This window comes from Clupea harengus, chromosome 22 (genome assembly GCF_900700415.2).
Source record: "Clupea harengus chromosome 22, Ch_v2.0.2, whole genome shotgun sequence".
NCBI lineage: Eukaryota > Metazoa > Chordata > Actinopteri > Clupeiformes > Clupeidae > Clupea > Clupea harengus.
The window spans coordinates 13,548,932-13,572,068 of record NC_045173.1 but is presented as its reverse complement, the minus strand read 5'-3'; the positions used below and the strand labels follow the sequence as shown (position 1 = coordinate 13,572,068).

General features: G+C 41.9%; 2 protein-coding genes across 2 annotated transcripts; both read right to left on the bottom strand.

The window, feature by feature from the left end:
* Nucleotides 1-4,907: 4,907 nt before the first annotated feature.
* On the bottom strand, nt 4,908-11,941 carry rab12 (RAB12, member RAS oncogene family). Its single transcript, XM_012815400.3, has 6 exons — nt 11,538-11,941; nt 8,891-8,951; nt 7,095-7,233; nt 6,745-6,834; nt 5,779-5,883; nt 4,908-5,369 (listed from the first exon to the last, which is right to left on the bottom strand). The coding sequence occupies exons 1-6, from the start codon at nt 11,770-11,772 to the stop codon at nt 5,262-5,264; spliced, it is 738 nt and encodes a 245-aa protein (XP_012670854.1). The 5' UTR covers nt 11,773-11,941; the 3' UTR covers nt 4,908-5,261.
* A 363-nt stretch (nt 11,942-12,304) lies between these two features.
* On the bottom strand, nt 12,305-13,668 carry ptrhd1 (peptidyl-tRNA hydrolase domain containing 1). Its single transcript, XM_012815331.3, has 2 exons — nt 13,338-13,668; nt 12,305-13,191 (listed from the first exon to the last, which is right to left on the bottom strand). Exons 1-2 carry the CDS (start codon nt 13,542-13,544, stop codon nt 13,021-13,023), a joined length of 378 nt encoding a protein of 125 aa, XP_012670785.1. The 5' UTR covers nt 13,545-13,668; the 3' UTR covers nt 12,305-13,020.
* Between the last annotated feature and the right edge of the window lie 9,469 nt (nt 13,669-23,137).

Below are 23,137 nucleotides of genomic sequence, written 5' to 3'. Positions count from 1 at the left end.
AGGAGATGGAAAGGTCATGATTCTCAGTCACTGCACCCCAGAGCTGACTCGGATGACACACACCTTTGAAAGATGTCACCTTCGCCAGGTACGTAAGGCCCTACTCACAGTCTGGATGACCCACCAGCATGGTGTGCTACACATTTCATGTTCACGTTCAATCATAATACATCGGCACTCAGTAATATCAGTAGTGGGGTAAAAGGCTGTAATACCCGTAATGTAATATGTGGAGGATGTACATTAATTGTGTGTGCACTGTGTTAATGCTATTTTTCAGTCTCAAAATGCCTGACTCCATGTCTGAAAGCACTGTGGCCTATTTGGCCAATCTCCTGTCAACTGGCGAGTCGCCATCATTTGATTTGGGCACTGGGTAATGCCCAGAGCCACAATAGTTTCATTTTCATCTTCTAAGATTGTGTTGGCCTTCACTAACTTATACGGGAGAACAATCTGGAAGTGGGCAAGCAATGGGTCCATATCTGGCATTTCACATTTTCATTACAGATTCTGCTAGCTTTGGAACTATTTCATGGCACGGACAACCTATTATAGATATGACTAAAGCCTCCAAGTGTGAAATGGGTTCTATAAAGAATGATGGTCTTTCTAATCTTGCGCTTTGGAAATCCACACTGGTGATCAATGTGATGACTTTTGGGGTGATCTCTGTCAAACTTAATAAATGGTTCATACATCTGCACAATATCATTATGTAAATAATATAAATATATATATCAAATATAAAATACATTTATATATTTAATTGTCAAGAGTAATTATAAATATGCTCACTTGCATACTATAATTTCATCATCCTTGCTTGTAATGCAACACCGCCCTCCATTGGAGAGTAAGGGTTATTACATATTCAGACAAATGAGGAAGAAGATCATACCACAGGAATCATTGGGCTAGATAATAAATATATATTTCATCTTTATTTGCACTTCATTAGTTAAAGAATGCCACAAAGTTATAAATATCACAAAACTGCTGAAAACATGCCGTCTATAAGAGATGTCTGAAGTCCATTTAAGTCATAATTCATACAAAGATATTCAAAAGAGCCCGCTGTTTATCGTTTCAACGTGGGTTCGATTTTTTGTTCTCCTGTTACAATTTTAATGACACATTAAAAAAAAGTCATATTTCAAAATGGGCGAGGGTAAGGCATGTCTGTACAATACGCAAATAGAGAGCTTGCCCAGATCAGCGCGGACTGAAGGCCAGATGAGTCCCAAATCCTGCCCAGACCCAGTTGTGGTCCAGGTGGCCTTTGATGGTGATGACAACAGTTAATGCTAAATGAACAGGTTATAATCCTTTATAAATCACTACATGAACACCAGGACAGGCAGGTCACACGTATCAAAACAGTGTAATAATTAACAGTCCTCCTTAACAAGTGCTGTCCAATAGTGCAGAAAGTTAAACTCAAGTTTTCATAATATTAACAGAGTCACTGATCTGGCAGCCATTTTGTTTCGAAGGGTTCAGACAACTATCCAGTTGCTTTGTGTCAAATCTTATTCTGCCGATAGCGAACCAGAAACTGGCTAGAGCTGTGCAACAGAATGGCTGCCATTCTGCACTCGCCCCCGTAACTGAAAGTAAAAAGCACTTAGTGAAACTTTAAGGTGAAGCCTCTTAACAGTGTACCTAGTCACTTCAACACATGGCACAAACTGATGATGGCAAAAACACTATTCTGAGGTTAGCACATCTTCAACACTATGAGAAAAAGACATGGCAAAAACAACACAAGGAGAAGATAAGAGAAAATAGCCGACAAATAAAGATGATATTTCATACAGGGGAAAAGGCCTAACACTGTTAGTTTGCCAGGACACTGTTAAAAATAAGTGTGGCTGAGATGAACGATGACCTTCTCTAAATTCTAAAACGCGGTGCACCCAACAGAAGTTCTTCTCTCCTGCAAGGAGAGTTGGCTTCCCATCCAACCCTCAATCCAAGTCAAAGGCCAGAAATCTCAACCCGGTCATTCTGTGGCCAAACGTCAGATAAACATCTAAACGCCAACTACACCTTAGCCGGTGAGGTGGCACTGTGTCCCTCACTTGGAAACACTGCAATAATTCCAATAGTAAATAAAAAAAGAGACTGATAAACAAATACAGATGCAACACAGAAGAGTGAAAGAGAATGAGTTATTATTTTCCAACAGAGAGGGTGTCCTGACCTTAATAACAACCCCTGTGCTCGGCATGTCGGACCTCGGAAACGCACTGAAATGCCACTCAACCCTCTTTGCCAAGCCACATCGTCTCTAAACTGGGCACTTCTCTAATGTCCTCAGTTTTAATGGGTGTTAACAGGTACCACTAGCCTATATATATCAATCAATCAAATTGATCTAATTCACCAGTCAATGGATTTCGTTCCATATGTGTTTGCTATTTTACTGGCACTCAGGGTCAAACTGAAGAACCAAAAGAAGCATCCAATGTTGGTGGTCAGAGTGAATGGGGAGGGTTTCCTCATGGTGGCCATCTCTGCATTGGGAGTCAAATGGAAACCAGAACCCTAACGTCACTGAACAGAGATTCTGGCAAGAGTCCGTTAAACTTTGCCCCATCATAAAAAATGATAACATAATTCTTCTTGGCTAGAGATTGCTTACATTTACCCTACCCATCATATCCACACAAGCATGCCAATGGCACATACCAGATTAAAAAGCAAAACAAAAAATATCCACAAGCATGTATGAGCCATGAACATGTATCATCTTTGAGTGTTTTGTAGGTCAGATATCCGACTATGGAGGATCCTTTAGAAGCAGAAATGCTCAGCTGGGTCCCCTATGAGGTACCACTCTGCAGGTTTAACCCCAATCACCAGTGACTGAGACCAGACCTGACCTTGATCTGGTGCTGGCAGCGACCTCTTTCTTTAAAGACACCGGACTAAGTCTTCTTAACCCCTCAGGAGCGCCTGACTTAGTAAAGTGTGAGTGATGAGGAGGTACAGGTACTCTGCAGGAGGGCACATCTCCATATGTTTGGATGAGCATTATTACGTTATACTCCTGATTACATATCAGTATTACATCGATGACACGCAGTCACGTTTTATTTAAGTCAAATATATCACAGTGCACAAGACCCAAACCGCACTATAAATACTGTGGATTCATCATTGACCCGCTTCTATCTAGATTGGCTTTCATAAAGATAACCCGACACAGGAGGGCTTGATTGTGGAGGACACTAAACTCACTCAGGTCCAGGTTGAAGACCCCTCTGTTAAGACGTGTAGTCGGCTAATTAAAATCTGATTCATATAAGCAGGCTTTACCACGCTGTGTGGGCGTATCTGATCCAAATACATGCTGGACAAGTGGCAACACGCAGATTGACCAACAGGTGTTGTATCAGGTGTTTTATGTGCATGTATTTGCATCTTCATGAGTAGTAGGATTTTTGTCTTTTAACAACCAACACTAGATGACTTATCTCCTCTGCTCTGATCTCAATAGGTCATGCCTTTTCTGGGATTGACTGAGCTCGCCCTCTTGCATGTCACCCTTTCCCCATTACAAACAGACATTTGAGTGCTTGGGGGGCAGAGCCTCTGAGGGTTGAGTGGCGTTTCATTCCATGGGACTAGAGTGTCGCCACGGAAACACAGTCTTGAATACGACAAGTATTTAAGAGAAGGACCGGGCGACTCCGAGTCCCAATGCCTGATGTGCATAATATAAGTGTGGTGTCGTGGCACATAGGGAAAGCTAGCTACAACGAATTGTAGTGCAAAAAACAGTTACAGGTCCAATCACAAACAAACAAACAAATAAAAAGAGCCTATTTTTTGTACACACAATACTGTTACGGCACAGGGTAAAAAGGAGGGAGACTGGGATTGGGTGTTAGGGAATTGACAACTAAGGCCCCAGTGTTGCCATTATGCAACACAACTTGAAACCAAATACATAAACAAATGTCCTGCTAAAGGAAAACTTATGTGGACCTACTGCCCAGAATAACAAAACAAAACAAACATGTTCTCGTAAATGTAAACGAGGGGTCTGATAAAACTGGTCAGTGGTGAGACCGAAACTCCACCGTGACCACTTGACCTCTACACGGTTCGTCTACATATTCACTTTGTGGGTTGATATGCTGCTAATTACTTGTGAGTGCTTCTTCAATCAAGTCGATTTCTGCTTATTTTTCTGAGATGGAGCACTGGTCAGGCCCTAAACTGAAGAGTGCTGTGTCATGGCTTGATCTGCTCCAGGATCAGAGGTCATCTGCTAAGTGTTCTGGGAGGAGGGAGGTTATGTAAATCCACTTCTGTGGGCTGATATCATGGTAATCACTTCAAGAGAACATAATGCATTTTATTCTTAAATCAAGTCAATTTCTGATGGAAACTATGCCTCACCAGAAGGGGGCGCTCTTCTTCACTGCTCACACAGGGCTGAGCAGCAGAGGGACAAGCGAAGCAGACGACGCATCCCTTCCCAGAGAGCATCAGACTCTGGCCCAGACCCAGATGTGCACCAGGTCATGTGCTAAATCCGTATGAGAGACAGTAGTCTGCGATGCACTCTTGCAGGAGGATGTTGTGTTTACGAGGCGGCAGGGTGTGGAGATGGCGGTGGTGGCTGGGGAAAGACAAAGGCTCTGGTAGGCCCCCTCTCCAAAGAGAGACCAGGCCAAGGGCCAGCTACTGTACCACCAGTAACTCATTCTTCTCATTTCTCTGAAAGACAGCCTCAAAGAGGGTTGCACACACATGCAAGGTAATGCACGTGTCTTTTGTAGTGTAATGTATGTGACTGTGTATATCCGTATAGTGTAGTGTGTATGTTTGTGTGTTTGTATGAGTACGACTACCAAGTGTGTTTTTGAGACTGGGTGAGCGTACCTGCGTGTGTGAGTGTTTGCATGGTTGTGTGTGATTATGCAGGTGGAGAAGAGCGTGACTGGGAGGCTGTGGCCCTCTGCTGGTCAGACCTGTGGACTTCATTCACGAGCCAGAAGCTGGCAAGGGACAAAGCAGAAGACTGGGGGTAGTCTTAGTCACAGGGTCAAAGGTGGAGGGACAAGATCAATGTCAAGGTCAGGGTGAGACTTGAAGGGGAACATCAGGACGTTCGAGACCATGATGACGCAACAGTGTCAGGAGTAACATAGGGCATGTGTGTGTGTGTGTGTGGTGTGTGTGTGTGTGTGTGGTGTGTGTGTGTGTGGGGTATATGGGGGAAGTTGAAATGGGGGTAAAGGGCTTCAGCAGCAGCGTGCTCGAGGGGGGGACAGCTCAGGAGGGATCTCAGGCTCAGGCTGCAGAGAGAGGACGCTGTTGGAGAGCTCTTTACTGGAGACCTCCAGGGGCATCTACAGAGAGGGAGAGAGGGGGGTGGGGTGGGGTGGGAGAGGGAGGGGGTTTGGGGGAAAGAGAGAGAAAGAAAAGTGAACAAATATACACGCACGTACATATGCACAAATACAGATCTATTTTGGCAAGTGCACGCACACTCATACACACACGCACACACATGCAAACACAGACCAACAGCATTACAAAATCACACACTGAAAGTCTTCCAAAATGCACACATACAAAATGAAAGCTTTCAAAATCACAAACAGCTTAGCATGATAAGCATGTTTTCACATAAACATAGCACATTCACTCACCAAAAGCATTCCAAACCCACACACACACTCTCACTCTCCCATACACACACTCTCACTCTCCTGTACACACACATACACAGTGCTTCCTTAAACACAATCCACCCACTTTGTTGAGGATGTCGTCAACTAGCTTGTGGAAGATCTCATCCACGTTGAAGTTGTCCTTGGCACTCGACTCACAGAAGCGCATGCCAGATATCCTGGAGCAAAACTGACAAAACACACACACACACACACAAACTCATTAACACCTACCACAGATTACAGCTGACAGCAGAGCAGACCTAGACCACACCACATCCGTGCTCCAACCCCTGCCCTGTGCTATTCAGTGCTGTCCTTTGTAGATGTCTTTGCATGAGGTCTTCTTCATTTGTTTCATCATATGTTGGTTTGTTACTTTGTTCGTGTTTGTATCACCATTCTAACCACCCAGAGCGTGTTATTTTTTATGAATCAAGGAAATATCCTGAAGGGCTGAGGAATATTTGAGACCAGATTTCATCCCATACCCATTGCAGCCTCCCCTCAGGGCTAGGAGAGGAGGGGGAGTAACACACTCTCCAATCTGGCAACCGCAACACTCGCTTCCCTATCTGGCGACAAACATCAGCAAGAGGGTCCTGCTACGGTAGTAGCATAATTATAATGATGATACGCAACAAACAAAGCACAACAAAACTAAAACAAACATGAAACATAGAGATCATTAGAAAAGCATTTTTTTTTGCTCTAATTACAGGAAGCAGAGTGGATACAGGATCCTGCTGGTGGCCTATATGAAAGGTTAATGTGTAACTAGCACAGATTGAAATAACATTTTCATTACCTCCGAGTTTTAGGCAGACAACATTAAAAAGAGAAATGAACGAGATATGGTGAATAAAAGCTTGGTTGAACTAATTTCAGAGCGGTGGTAAATTACCACACATGACGCTAGTTGAGAAATTGCTTTGGCTTACTTGTGTGTTCTGTAGTATATCATGCTATTTGTTTGGGTCCACGTTTGTGTGCGAGTGTGTGTATTAGTATGAGTGTGTAAGTGTGTTTGTTTGTGTGTGTGTGTGCCCACCCTCTCTCCCTGCTGTCGAGTGATGGCCCTGTCCGTCTCGCAATCCAGCTTGTTCCCCACCAGCAGAAGCTCAGCTTCCTCTGAAGCATACTGCAAAGGTGAAAGGTCATCAGTCTCTGGCAGAGGGGTCGTTCTCTCACTCTCACACACAAACGTACTCGCTCAAGCTTACAGACACTCATACACATAATAATGATTTTAATACAAGAGGACTCGTGATGAAGTAGCCTTTTTGTTACAGTAAAAGCTTTGAAACATCACATCTCACTGCAGTGTGTTAGACTGAACTGTTGTCTTTTTAGCAATACACTGACTCACACTCCTAAGGGAAGCTCAGGTAGGACACTCACCTTGTCAATCATCTTCATCCACTTGGGCAGGTCTTCAAAGGTCTCCTGCTTGGTGATGTCGTAGACCAGCACGATCCCCTTGGCTCCTCGGTAGTAAGCCGACGTGATGCTGTTGAACCGCTCCTGTCCCGCTGTGTCCCTGATCAAATCAATCAATCAGTCTGTCAACTCGTCAATCAGCAGTCAACCTGTCAATTAGTCAGTCAGTCCTCAAATCTTTGATTAGTAACCTCCGTGTCAGACCTCGGCAATACAGGACCGACATGGGTTATTATGACATCAAATCCAAACCAAATCAGATCTGAATCAGCGGAGTGAAAAAGAAATTCAAGCTATTGTACATGTAGACATTCATTCTGAATCAGCGTGTGAATAAATCTCTACGGACAGAGGATTCTGTAGTTGTGATTCAGTGCCACCAAAACCATATTAGTCGGTGAACAACATAACTACAGTGACGAGACTAGAGTAACTATTCTACAGACTAATAGGCCACAAAGTTAAATTGGGTGATGCTGATTGGGTGAGTGTCAATTCTGTATCCTCCATACCTTATTTCAGTCTACCCCCAGCCCCCCAGCCTGAGAGCACAGGAAATGATGTCATGGACAAGCTGGAGAGGCGTCAAGCAGCAGCGAAAGTGGTTATTTGTGGGCGGAGACGGAGCTGAGGATGATGGGACAGGCGGCCGTGAGTGAATATGTGACACAGACACACATGTGACATGTGAGAGGTGGATTGATGAATTGTGTGTGTGTGTGGGGGGGTTCAGGACTAGTGGAGGGTTGGAAGGTTGATGGAGGGATGAAGGGAGTGGACTAAGGAAGAGGGGATTAGGGAGTAGGGAGGCCTGAGCTGCATGCTAGACCTGTGGACGTATACATAGGAATGCATGGGTGGGCCAAAAAGAGACAGTGTGTGTATATGCACACATGCAAATGAGAGAGGGAATGTGTTAATGAGAGAGAGTGTGAGTGAGTGAGTTGTGCAAGTTGTGTGAGTATGTGTGTGTGTGTGTGTGTATGCAAGAGACAGAGAGAGAAAGGATAAAAGTATAGGGTTTCAAGGAAAGAGTGAAGGAAGTAATGGCTGGTGTAGCTACATGCATTGTGCGTGTGTATGTGAGTATGGGGGGGTTCAGGATGAGTGGAAGGATGAGAGGCTGTTAGGAGCAAAACAGACATGCATGCAGACACAGATACAAAAATACACACACACAAAAAGACATGCAGAACCCCCCCCCCCCCCCCCCCCCCCCACACACACACACACACACACACACACACACACACATGTATAAACACACAGCATGCCAGAAGTCTGAAAGCACTGATGATGACCAAAACATAAGATCTTCTCTGCATTATGGAAGGAAAATCACGATGGCATGCAAACAAGCCCACTTTGCCACACACACAGCCTAATCTTTAGGTTTTAACCAAAAGATTCCCCTTCACTCTGGCATCCACAGTGAATTGATCCAAGCATCTTGGGCGCAACCCCCCTCTCATATTATCAATTAAAACCACTTGGCTCTAATATTTTCGCTTAATCAGTGGCATCCTTAGGCCCGATGCACACTGCCTGAGTTGTATGTGCATGAGTGCGTTGCGGAACTGCAGCGGCTCGGTGTATTCACACCGCCAATGGTTGAGTTTTCAGAGACGGTCATGACTATGACTAGACACAGGGCTGAGGCTGCCTGCCTGCATGCATGCCTCAGACACACACAGGAAGTGACACATTCGGAGAGGTTGAGTCGGTGTCAAGGCTTCCTCTTCCTCTCACTCACTCACCAGATCTGCAGACGGATCTTCTTCCCGCGCAGTTCCACCGTTTTGATCTTGAAGTCCACCCCTTCAGAGAGGGAGAGAGAGAGAGACAGAGATTGAGGAAGGGAAGGAGGGAGGGAGAGGAACAAAGGTAGGGGGAGACAGACAGAATGTGAGAGTGGATACAGATGGAATAAGGGGAAGAGAGAGAGAGAGAAGGAAAAAGACAGGGCATAAAAAGAGAGAGAGACAGTGGAAGACAAGTCAGAGGGTGGGGGGAAAGAGGTTTGCCAAAGTCAGACTCTGGCCCGGTTGGGCTCAGTCCCACTGTGGAGGCTGCTGCTGCCTGGTAACAGAGCTAACACACTCCTGAGTGCTGGAGCCAGAGAGACGCCCCCAGAGAGATGGAGAGGTGGAGAGATGGAGGGTGTAGCATCTCTTATGAGCACTTCCTGGCCTATCCCGTTTCATTTCTTCTGTAAATAAATGATCAGTGAACTTCAAGGCACTTTAATCTAAAAAAAAAAATTGACCTCAATGAATGTGAAACAGATTTGGAAGCCTCTGAAATGCTGAAATGTAGCCTAACACAGACTGAAACCACAGGCCGCATCAGTGAGACAAACCATGACAAATTCACACCCTTCCCCTCCCAGTCCCCAAATAAATAAGGGAACAGGGTGAGAATACATGAGCATTCAGGCTAATAAATCGCTAGTCTTTACATCATAGTAGGTGGATCAGTCTTCCTGAGTTGAAGGGGGAGCCATGAGGTGTACAGGAAGAAACCCAGGGAGTTATGGGGCCTGTAGGGTGGAATGTGATCATGTGACAACTAGTCATGTGACCGTATGGAGTGATCCTGTTCTGCTGTGTCACTGGTATGAGTGAGCAGAAGATGGAGGCCTACCATAACAGCTGTGTGCAAGTGACTATTTTGGGAAGGAGATTTGTGGAGGGGGCAGGGTGTGTGTGTGTGGGTGTGTGTGTGTGTGCGTGTGTGTGTGTGTGTGTGTGTGTGTGTGTTTGTGTGTCTGAGTGCCCACTTTCTCTCCCTGCTGTCCTGTGATGGCCCAGTCTACGTGTGTGTGTGTGTGTGTGTGTGTGTGTGTGTGTGTGTGTGTGTGTGTGTGTGTGTGTGTGTGTTCATGCGCAATCTTCTGATCTGAGAGCGAGAGTGTAAGGTACAGGTAAGAGTCTGCTTACAGCAATCTGACATTTCCACACTCACGCCAGTCTCCATTGCTGCACTCTCACTCACACAAAAGATAGTGAGACAATGATGTTGTCTGGAATGTAGCATAGTACACAATAGATAACAGTGATGTCAAGAAATCCCTGACGTGTCCTCATAGGAGAACCTTTAACAGTGTGGAATGGGTTCTTTGCCTTTTCCTCATAGGACACCCCATAGCAGTTTTGAGGTGGCCTAAATGTGCATAACATGTAAAAGAACCTCTTGTTACAGGCCTAACTGCAACTAGTAATGGATTGGGGTTCTCTATGACACATCTATGAGATAATAGGTTTGCAGTTATAATAGTCTAGTGACAATCAGATTACGTGAACAGAGGTTGTTATTAAATCACACAGCCATGTTTCAGCTGTGATAACAACTAAATGGCCTGACACTGGTACATACACTATACACTGATACATTGATCTTTGCTATTATGCATGGATTGACTGGTAATGAGACTCACAAGTTAGACCACATGGGCCTAGTTTACATATAAACAGTAGACTGCTGTTTGCTAAGCAGAGTTGGAAATGTTGACAGGTTAGGGTTCCAGGCATGCCTCTGACAAGCCCATAATACGCTGGCGGCAGTAACACTAATTGGATTCATTTCATCGTGCAGAACTGGTTTGAGTTCACTTGTTTTCAAAAGGGCAGGGATGGCAAATTCAGTGGGGGGGGGGGGGGGGGGGTTGGCTAGTTTATAGTGTAATGCCACTAAGCAGAGAATTCCTTGAACATAAATGCTCTAACTGCCATGTTCTGGTTCCACTAAAGATGTCTTGCTCAGTGTAGACTAATAACTACAGGGGAATATAAAGCTAGCCAAGCCTGATAAAGGCCACGTCTTGTGTAGAAGGCAACTGTCTTCTCCACACACACATCCATGACCAGGATGGTGGGCCAGAGTGACCTGTCGACCTCTGTTGTTGTCGAGCTCTCAGGTTACCATGAGTGTTTTGAACACACGCGAGTAAACGGCCCTCTGCCGCACGTCTGTTCTTTAATCTCATGCCTTACACTGTGAAAGATCAAACTCAACGCTACTCTACAAGTGAATGTCTAACTTGACAGTTATGTTCACTGATTCCGTTCTGACTTGAAAACACAGTTCATGCGTCTGAAAAAAAATTGTCGCTGTTGAGTCACTCTAGTGTTTGACAGTAAACATAATGCAAACATTAGTTGAAAAGTTGTGTAATTACCAGACTTTTTAAAATACACAAGTTACGGCTAAACATCTACAAACCTCATCTAAAATCAAACTCAAGCCTGATTACAATCAGCTTTTATAAATCGTCAACAAGACCCGTCAATCTAGCTAGCTGTCAAGCTAACTTGCACATAGATAAAGACGATGGCCGCTACCTTCGCTAGCTAGAATGCATATTGCCAGGACTAACGTTTATGTTAGCCTTTTGTGTTTTCTTACCAACAGTTGACTTGCAGGCTTCACAAAATGTGTCATCAGTGAACCTTTCCATTAGGCTGGTCTTCCCAACACCCCTGGAGCCAATGATGATAATTTGAAGTTTATAGTCGGCCGGTCTAGGCGGCATCTTCTTGCGCCGAGACTGCGCTCCGGTGAGAGCGGGGGATGCATTGGTGGAGCCCCCGCTAAAGCCACTTCCACCGGCCCTTCGCTGAATGTCATACCGTGAATCCATCAATAATTCCACATCTGGGTCACGTATTGCACCTTAAAATCACCAAAGAAGGCGGCAAAACACTTTAAGTAACTTTCTGAAATCCTAAATCCGACTTCGCCAAAGTTTTGTTCTCCCACAGTGTTGTCCTAGGTTGGGAATGGAGACTCTTCATTACGTCATCTCTTCACTGGAAACTTCCGGTTCCGTCGCATTCCACTGGGAAGAAGCGTGACATTGGCTTGATGTAGTTCCTACCCTAATGCAATTTGCTACACTTCTCTTGCAATACCATATTGAAAGGTTTTATGTACTCACAAACAAAAAACTGTGTAAAGCATAATGGAGCATATAGCAGCATTTCAGGTGCACTGTTATGTTGGTCTAACATGAGGCATATTGTGCCTCTGCATAGCAAAGAAACAAATTCTTGTTTTGAAATGTAAGGATGGCGGAGAAAAAAACAAAGACTAAGAAGATTTGCTAAGCCCAGCACCCCTGGCACAGTCCTTGACCATGTGCACTCACTAACATACACACCTTATATGGTTTTCCATGTGATGATGGCATGGATGATGATTCCATGGATATATAACTGCAACCCACTGCAATAAAGTAAAAATGTAAATTGGCATTCACAGTTCAATTCCTTTCTAATCCCAGTCTTGTTTGCAAAATTATATTTGGCATTACACTTCAATATTATTATTATTATCCATGACACACATATTCATTTTTTGAAGACACATAATAATATCATTAACATATCAAAACATAACATGGCATTTGAATAAGTTGGTGCACTACCTAGAAATTAAGAAATAGTTTTTGCCTTCCTTCTCCAGTTTAAATGAAGCTTCGTTTCTGTGTGACCAGAGTTGGTGCTTACACGTACTGAGTTTGTCCTCTGTGTGCCAGTAGCTTAATCGCTGCAAGGCCAAAATAACTATTTTCTGTTTCGATAAATATAAATGCATATATAATGCAAGTCAAAATAGATGTAACAGTTCATGCTTACTATTCAGCATAGAGAGCCTTGTGACTGCATCTGTCACAGAGTCCCATTGATAAGATTACCAGGCAGATTCAGTGATTTTTTTTATTTCAGCACAAAGATAACAAACACACATAATGGATGTAGCACACAATGACTCTTGAAAATGATCCAAAAAAGGTCCTATGGCCTACCACTGAGCTTGTAAACTCAATGGGTGTAGGCCACATCAGACATCACTGAAGGAACACAGAGGATTTGTCCATGCTATCCGTTTACTTGAATAGTTTGAACTTGCGCAGAAATGGCTGCACTGTCTCTTTGGGGTAGGGCTTCAGGGCCAGACAGGTGGGGATGTTCTCCGGCTGTTCCATCCAGAGTTTATGTGAAACACCCTTTTCACTTAGTGTTAACGCAAGATTTGATAGAGAGTCCTGGTCTTTGGCCTGAAAAACAGAAAAAGAGGGAAAAGAATGAAATGGTCTTACATTAAGTTGGTAAGCCCTGATGGGTGCCTTCTTACATGGACAATGAGAAGTGGCCCACTGGCCACACTTGCATAATCTGAGGAGGTGATTTTTATGTGAACTACCTCTAGGACCACTTTGTGCATGTTGTCCAGGTCTGCTAAGTACTCCTGTGTGTCGGGGTCACTGTAAAATAAATGTATGGCAGCGGTGGTGGCGTGGCAGGCTTGCGTTATAACCGCTCCTAATGGCCAAGACATGGTGTGAATTAAGTCCGATCGCACAACCACATACTGAACCAGCTTCTTCTGTGCACTGGCAGTCACCGCCATGTTTCTGAAAACAACAGGGGAAAGCAATTCCTTTGTAAATACTCTAATTCAAAACAGCACGACACAACGTCCACACAAAATCACACAGTACCGGTGAGCAGCGTTCAGTGAGCAACTATAGGCAAATGAGCTCGAGCGACTTCCGGTTACGATTTTTCAAAATAAAAGTCCCTTATTAGCCCCCTGTTTTCTTAAACTGTCAGAGATATTAATTTCATAATAACATCAAAATGGGTTAAAAACGATTCACTGATGTTACAAAAGTATGGTTTTCTTGTTTTGATATCATGAACAATGACTAAACAGGCAATATTGTATTAAGAAAAAGTAAAACACACCCCAATATGCTGATAAAAGGATTATGCCTTCATTAAAGTTGGTTGAACTTGTTCAATGGCCCTGCCATTGAAGACAATGCATTTTCGCCTGTGTGTAGGCCTATGTTTAAAGTATTGTGGAGCATTCAGGGACGTAAATCTCAACTACTTCACACATTTTATTTAATGTTTGGAGTGTCCTGAACATATTCCACCCCCCTTTCATTGAGACACAATCTTTAGTTTCATCAGCATAGAGTGATACGTGTCACATGGCCCTGCCATTGAATAAATGCATTTTCGCCTGTGTGTAGGCCTATGTTTAAAGTATTGTGGAGCCATAGGCGGAGATCCCGGGGGGGACGGGGGGGACGTGCCCCCCCCCCCCCACCATAAAGTTGTCCCCCCCCAACAATCATTGAAAACTAAAAAAATATATTTTTTTTTATTTTTATTTTTTTAAAATAAAAATACGACGACACAAGCGGTGCTAATTATAGACGTAAAAAAAATGTGTTTTTTAAGTGTTGAAAAATCATGTTCCCCCTATTCCTCAAAGTGGTTTGGTTCACATGCTGTTTCCAACGGGCAGGGCTACCGGCAGCTCCGTGTTTCAGTTAATCAGCCCAGTAGCCTACACGGTGAGATTGTCAGACTGTTTCCTCCTCTGTCCCCTGTCGCTGCCGCTATGATACACGATATGTAAAGAGATTTACCTCATTCTCGAACGCAGTAAGAACATGTAAAGAAGAAGTTTTTTTTCTAAACTCCATTTACGAAGTTCCAATCGATATGCACAAGTATACATAAGCTTATTAATGGATTGGCATGACAACGTGAACGTTTGCCGATAACACACGCATGCCGGTAATTAACACAGTTAAGATAGCTAGCTAGACAGTCTAGGACATTGTTTCCCAAAGACTGGGTCGCGACCCTCTGCTGGGTCGCAAGAGATTTTTTTGGGGGTCGCCTTGTCAAGATCTGCATCTGTAGCTGCGTCAGTTATCGGACAGTTTGTTAAAAAATCGATATGCTAAGTCTATTTATGTATTAACGTTATGTATAAGCTTACCCAAAATAACGGTTTTCGAAAGAGATATTTGTCCTTTTTAACTTGTACGACTCGTTTAACACCGCAAGAAAACGTATTTCTAATAATGTTTACGGTGACACGTTACATGAGTACGTTTTCGCCTGCGTCAATTATCGGACACTCCCACTTCGTTCCACTCACCGCGTTGGTTTTCGAGATAATAATATGCTTTCCTCCTGCTTTTACATATACCGGTCTAATTTCTGTACAAATGACTTTGTCACATTATGTTTTGACAAGCAAACGTTAATCTGACTAGTGTTATTTTTGTTTAATTTGGGTATTTTCGACAAAACACTGAGCGAAGTTATTAGGCCAGCGCACTTAACAACCGGCTGTTTGATCAACTGTGCACTGACATGGGAGCAGAACACACGCACTTACTGTTTCACACTGAAGTGCGCTAGTTGTCCAAAGGCAGAGTTTTGACCAGATTCTATGAACTTAGACATGAAATTCATGCGTTCCTTATCCAGAAAAATATCCGCTCTTGCCGAATTACTCACTGATGATTGGCTTCTCAATTGGTCTTATCTGGCTGATATCTTTTCATCCCTCAACGAACTGAATTTAAAATTACAGGGACGGCACGACAATGTTTTCCTTAATGGGAAAAATGTTCAGGCTTTCCAAAAGTCATTGAAGCTGTGGCTTGCACGACTCAGAAGGCCAGACCCAAGTCACTACATGTGTCCCACTGTGTTGCAGCACGTAGAAGAACATGATGTTGCGGCCACACAAGTGAAACACCTCTCTGCGCTTATTCAAACTCATCTCGCTGCGCTTATTGAGAACTTTGATCGCTATTTTCATAGAGTTATGTCATTCTGAATGATAAAAGGTGGATCCAAAATCCCTTCGAATTTGAGAGTCCTGAGTCTTTGCTTGAGTTGGCGCTTAGTCCTTCAGAAGAAACCGAGTTGTAGCAGCCCATGTGCAATCGCACTCTGCAAAGACGCTATGGATCTGTGACCTTATCATTCTGGATAAGCATTTCGTCAGAATATCCTGTCCTCAGTAGGGCCAGTATTTCTATGCATATTCCTTTCACTACTACATATACTGTATGTGTATTGTGATTTTCTGTGCTCACAAAAATGAAGACAAAGCACAGAAACAGACTGAATACTGCGCCTGATATGCGTTGTGCTCTCTCCTCCTGCACCCCGGACTGGAACGCGCTAGAAAAACGCAGACAGGCCCACCTATCCCATTAGCAATGTTGAAATGTTAAGTTTTGTATAATTTGTAATCTTTTTGTAATTATTTCATATGTTGTTCCAATGTTGCTGGTTCAATTGAATGTTGAAAAGAAGAAAAAATGGGCTATATGTTTTTTTTTCTTCAATAGCCTACATTTAATGTCCAAATAGGCACTTATTGGATACCTTATTTTAATATTGCTGGTTCAATTGCATTACTTTTCATTATTTAAAACTTAGTAATAATTGTTTAGAGAGAAGTGATCACTCAGTCTGAGATAGCTTATTAACAATGGCAGTAGGCCTACAAGTTCTGAAATAACAACAAAATATAATATATAAAATAAAATAATAAAACATCCTCATTAATGTTCAATAATGGTCAAATCCACCTTTATTTTGTGATTTACGAATAATGTCTATTGGCTAGGGTCGCGAAGGCTTTCCACTTTTAAAATATGGGTCCCCAGAAAAAAAGTTTGGGAAACACTGGTCTAGGACACTGTCCTGTCAGGGCAGGTTCATGCTAGTTAATAAACGTAGGTCTACATCTCAGTGCCTCTCCAGATTTGTTAAATTATCTGAAGTTAAATGAATGTCATCTTTTTCTGCGGTCCATCAACTATGCTGGTATTGTAATATGGAGTGACAGTGGCGTAGGAGGTAGAGAAGTCGTATTGAAATTGAAAGATTGTTAGTTCGATTCCCTGAAAGAGCTGTTTTATAACTTATTTTGAGCATCAAGTTCTCTTGAACTTTGGACATTATTTGTCTGTGAATAGATATTTCGTGTTAGTACATTTAATGCTGTTTAGATAATTCTAAAATGACTTCGAATTTCTGTTTGTAAATGTGATAAGAGAATTCGGTACTTAGCAGTTTATGCTAGCTCTCGTGAAAGCAATTTTTTCATGTCCCCCCCCCCCCCGGAATTACACTCTGAAATTTGACCATGTATTGTCCCCCCCCTACAATGAAATGGGATCTCCGCACCTGTGTGGAGCATTCAGGGACGTAATTCTCCACTACTTCACACATTTTATTTAATGTTTGGAGTGTCCTGAACATATTCCACCCCCCTTTCATTGAGACACAATCTTTAGTTTCATCAGCAAACTGTCATAGGTATCACATGGCCCTGCCATTGAAGACAATGCATTTTCGCCTGTGTTTAGGCCTATGTTTAAAGTATTGTGGAGCATTCAGGGACGTAAATCTCAACTACTTCACACATTTTATTTAATGTTTGGAGTGTCCTGAACATATTCCACCCCCCTTTCATTGAGACACAATCTTTAGTTTTTTCAGCAAAGAGTGATACATGTCACATGGCCCTGCCATTGAAGATAATGCATTTTCGCCTGTCTGATCACCTATGTTTAAAGTATTGTGGAGCATTCAGGGACATAAATCTCAACTACTTCACACATTTTATTTAATGTTTGGAGTGTCCTGAACATATTCCACCCCCCTTTCATTGAGACACAATCTTTAGTTTTTTCAGCAAAGAGTGATACATGTCACATGGCCCTGCCATTGAAGATAATGCATTTTCGCCTGTCTGATCACCTATGTTTAAAGTATTGTGGAGCATTCAGGGACGTAAATCTCAACTACCTCACATATTTTATTTAATGTTTGGAATGTCCTAAACATATTCCACCCCCCTTTCATTGAGACACAATCTTTAGTTTCATCAGCAAAGTTTGATACGTGTCACATGGCAATACCCTGGCATTGGAGATAATCCCTTTTCACCTGTGTGATCTGTGTGTCAAGTGTTTTTTCACAGTGAATGGCCAGATTAATTACTGCTAAACATTTTTTACCCTTTCTTTACAGTGTTCTGAACATGTTCAACCAACTTTAATGAAGACATAGGCTAATCCTTTTATCAGCAGATTGTTGTGTGTTTTACCGTTTCTTACTACAATATTTGCAATGATGCCTGTTTAGTCAGTGTTCCCTATATTTAAACAAGAAAATCATACTTTTGTAACATCAGTGAATCGTTTTTAACCCATTTTGATGTTACTATGAAAGTAATATTAATTGTCAATTTTCAGCTACAGCTTAGTCATTATCAAAGTATCCTGTACGCTTCAAATTAACTCACTATATCTTACCTTGTTTTAAAGCAAGTTAATATAATGCACAGTTAACAAAATACCATTATAAAGTCTGATCTAGCGAGTAGACAGATTAGGACTTTATAATGACAAATAGGCTACTATAACTTTCAAACACGCTTTTAACTATTTTCCCGATCATTAGGACAAATGGATCAATAAAACTCGTTGCATAAAAAAGGTTTTTATATTACCCAGTCGATTAACAGGGTTGTTTGTTGTAAAAACCTTTCTTTTGATAGCAGCGTTCAGTGAGCAACTATAGGCAAATGAGCTCGAGCGACTTCCGGTTACGATTTTTCAAAATAAAAGTCCCTTATTAGCCCCGTGTTTTCTTAAACTATCAGAGATATTAATTTCATAGTAACATCAAAATGGGTTAAAAACGATTCACTGATGTTACAAAAGTATGGTTTTCTTGTTTTAATATAATGAACAATGACTAAACAGACAATATTGTATTAAGAAAAAGTAAAACACACCCCATTATGCTGATAAAAGGATTATGCCTTCATTAAAGTTGGTTGAACTTGTTCAGAACTGTAAAGAAAGGGTAAAATATGTTTAGCAGTCATTATTCTGGCCATTCACTGTGAAAAAACACTTGACACACAGATCATACAGGTGAAAAGGGATTATCTCCAATGCCAGGGTATTGCCATGTGACACGTATCACTCTTTGCTGAAAAAACTAAAGATTGTGTCTCAATGAAAGGGGGGTGGAATATGTTCAGGACACTCCAAACATTAAATAAAATGTGTGAAGTAGTTCAGATTTGCGTCCCTGAAGGCTCCACAATACTTTAAACATAGGTGATCAGACAGGCGAAAATGCATTATCTTCAATGGCAGGGCCATGTGACATGTATCGCTCTTTGCTGAAAAAACTAAAGATTGTGTCTCAATGAAAGGGGGGTGGAATATGTTCAGGACACTCCAAACATTAAATAAAATGTGTGAAGTAGTTCAGATTTGCGTCCCTGAAGGCTCCACAATACTTTAAACATAGGTGATCAGACAGGCGAAAATGCATTATCTTCAATGGCAGGGCCATGTGACATGTATCACTCTTTGCTGAAAAAACTAAAGATTGTGTCTCAATGAAAGGGGGGTGGAATATGTTCAGGACACTCCAAACATTAAATAAAATGTGTGAAGTAGTTCAGATTTGCGTCCCTGAAGGCTCCACAATACTTTTAAACATAGGTGATCAGACAGGCGAAAATGCATTATCGTCAATGGTAGGGCATGTGACATGTATCGCTCTTTGCTGAAAAAACTAAAGATTGTGTCTCAATGAAAGGGGGGTGGAATATGTTCAGGACACTCCAAACATTAAATAAAATGTGTGAAGTAGTTCAGATTTGCGTCCCTGAAGGCTCCACAATACTTTAAACATAGTGATCAGACAGGCGAAAATGCATTATCTTCAATGGCAGGGCCATGTGACATGTATCACTCTTTGCTGAAAAAAACTAAAGATTGTGTCTCAATGAAAGGGGGGTGGAATATGTTCAGGACACTCCAAACATTAAATAAAATGTGTGAAGTAGTTCAGATTTGCGTCCCTGAAGGCTCCACAATACTTTAAACATAGGTGATCAGACAGGCGAAAATGCATTATTTCAATGGCAGGGCCATGTGACATGTAATCGCTCTTTGCTGAAAAAACTAAAGATTGTGTCTCAATGAAAGGGGGGTGGAATATGTTCAGGACACTCCAAACATTAAATAAAATGTGTGAAGTAGTTCAGATTTGCGTCCCTGAAGGCTCCACAATACTTTAAACATAGGTGATCAGACAGGCGAAAATGCATTATCTTCAATGGCAGGGCCATGTGACATGTATCGCTCTTTGCTGAAAAAACTAAAGATTGTGTCTCAATGAAAGGGGGGTGGAATATGTTCAGGGACACTCCAAACATTAAATAAAATGTTGAAGTAGTTCAGATTTGCGTCCCTGAAGGCTCCACAATACTTTAAACATAGGTGATCAGACAGCGAAATGCATTATCTTCAATGGCAGGGCCATGTGACATGTATCACTCTTTGCTGAAAAAAACTAAAGATTGTGTCTCAATGAAAGGGGGTGAATATGTTCAGGACACTCCAAACATTAAATAAAATGTGTGAAGTAAGTTTCAGATTTGCGTCCCTGAAGGCTCCACAATACTTTAAACATAGGTGATCAGACAGGCGAAAATGCATTATCGTCAATGGTAGGGGCATGTGACATGTATCGCTCTTTGCTGAAAAAACTAAAGATTGTGTCTCAATGAAAGGGGGTGAATATGTTCAGGACACTCCAAACATTAAATAAAATGTGTGAAGTAGTTCAGATTTGCGTCCCTGAAGGCTCCACAATACTTTAAACATAGGTGATCAGACAGGCGAAAATGCATTATCTTCAATGGCAGGGCCATGTGACATGGATCACTCTTGCTGAAAAAACTAAAGATTGTGTCTCAATGAAAGGGGGGTGGAATATGTTCAGGACACTCCAAACATTAAATAAAATGTGTGAAGTAGTTCAGATTTGCGTCCCTGAAGGCTCCACAATACTTTAAACATAGGTGATCAGACAGGCGAAAATGCATTATTTCAATGGCTAGGGCCATGTGACATGTATCGCTCTTTGCTGAAAAAACTAAAAGATTGTGTCTCAATGAAAGGGGGTGGAATATGTTCAGGACACTCCAAACATTAAATAAAATGTGTGAAGTAGTTCAGATTTGCGTCCCTGAAGGCCTCCAACAATACTTTAAACATAGGTGATCAGACAGGCGAAAATGCATTATCTTCAATGCAGGGCCATGTGACATGTATCACTCTTTGCTGAAAAAACTAAAGATTGTGTCTTCAATGAAAGGGGGTGGAATATGTTCAGGACACTCCAAACATTAAATAAAATGTGTGAAGTAGTTCAGATTTGCGTCCCTGAATGCTCCACAATACTTTAAACATAGGTGATCAGACAGGCGAAAATGCATTATTTTCAATGCAGGGCCATGGTGACATGTATCGCTCTTTGCTGAAAAACTAAAGATTGTGTCTCAATGAAAGGGGGGTGGAATATGTTCAGGACACTCCAAATATTAAATAAAATGTGTGAAGTAGTTCAGATTTGCGTCCCTGAAGGCTCCACAATACTTTAAACATAGGGTGATCAGACAGGCGAAAATGCATTATTTCTCAATGCAGGGCCATGTGACATGTATCACCTTTGCTGAAAAACTAAAGATTGTGTCTCAATGAAAGGGGGGTGGAATATGTTCAGGACACTCCAAACATTAAATAAAATGTGTGAAGTATTCAGATTTGCGTCCCTGAAAGCTCCACAATACTTTAAACATAGGTGATCAGACAGGCGAAAATGCATTATTTTTCAAATGGCAGGGGCCATGTGATACGTATGACACTTTGCTGAAAAAACTAAAAAGGATTGTGTCTCAATGAAAGGGGGGTGAATATGTTCAGGACACTCCAAACATTAAATAAAATGTGTGAAGTAGTTGAGATTTACGTCCTGAATGCTCCACAATACTTTAAACGTACGTGTCACATGGCCCTGCATTGAACATAATGCATTTCGCCTGTCTGATCACCTATTTTAAAGTATTGTGCATTCAGGACGTAAATCTCAACTACTTCACACATTTTATTTAATGTTTGGAGTGTCCTGAACATATTCCACCCCCCTTTCATTGAGACACAATCTTTAGTTTTTTCAGCAAAGAGTGATACATGTCACATGGCCCTGCCATTGAAGTTAATGCATTTTCGCCTGTGTGTAGGCCTATGTTTAAAGTATTGTGGAGCCTTCAGGGACGTAAATCTCAACTACTTCACACATTTTATTTAATGTTTGGAGTGTCCTGAACATATTCCACCCCCCTTTCATTGAGACACAATCTTTAGTTTTTTCAGCAAAGAGTGATACATGTCACATGGCCCTGCCATTGAAGAAATGCATTTTCGCCTATGTTTAAAGTATTGTGGAGCATTCAGGGACGTAAATCTCAACTACTTCACACATTTTATTTAATGTTTGGAGTGTCCTGAACATATTCCACCCCCCTTTCATTGAGACACAATCTTTAGTTTTTTCAGCAAAGAGTGATACATGTCACATGGCCCTGCCATTGAAGTTAATGCATTTTCGCCTGTGTGTAGGCCTATGTTTAAAGTATTGTGGAGCCTTCAGGGTAAATCTCAACTACTTCACACATTTTATTTAATGTTTGGAGTGTCCTGAACATATTCCACCCCCCTTTCATTGAGACACAATCTTTAGTTTTTTCAGCAAAGAGTGATACATGTCACATGGCCCTGCCATTGAAGTTAATGCATTTTCGCCTGTGTGTAGGCCTATGTTTAAAGTATTGTGGAGCCTTCAGGGACGTAAATCTCAACTACTTTACAGATTTTATTTAATGTTTGGAGTGTCCTGAACATATTCCACCCCCCTTTCATTGAGACACAATCTTTAGTTTTTTCAGCAAAGAATGATACATGTCACATGGCCCTGCCATTGAAGTTAATGCATTTTGCCTGTGTGTACCTATGTTTAAAGTATTGTGGAGCCTTCAGGGACGTAAATCTCAACTACTTCACACATTTTATTTAATGTTTGGAGTGTCCTGAACATATTCCACCCCCCTTTCATTGAGACACAATCTTTAGTTTTTTCAGCAAAGAGTGATACATGTCACATGGCCCTACCATTGAAGATAATGCATTTTCGCCTGTCTGATCACCTATGTTTAAAGTATTGTGGAGCATTCAGGGACGTAAATCTCAACTACTTCACACATTTATTTAATGTTTGGAATGTCCTAAACATATTCCA

Coding starts and splice junctions, on each gene's coding strand:
- rab12 (XM_012815400.3), bottom strand. CDS start 11,772: ATGGATTCACGGTATGACATTCAGCGAAGGGCCGGTGGAAGTGGCTTT. Junction 7,234..8,890: donor AAGATCCGTCTGCAGATCTG/GTGAGTGAGTGA, acceptor TGATTTGATCAG/GGACACAGCGGGACAGGAGC. Junction 5,884..6,744: donor CTCGACAGCAGGGAGAGAGG/GTGGGCACACAC, acceptor GTGTTTTGTCAG/TTTTGCTCCAGGATATCTGG.
- ptrhd1 (XM_012815331.3), bottom strand. CDS start 13,544: ATGGCGGTGACTGCCAGTGCACAGAAGAAGCTGGTTCAGTATGTGGTT. Junction 13,192..13,337: donor TGCACAAAGTGGTCCTAGAG/GTAGTTCACATA, acceptor TCTGTTTTTCAG/GCCAAAGACCAGGACTCTCT.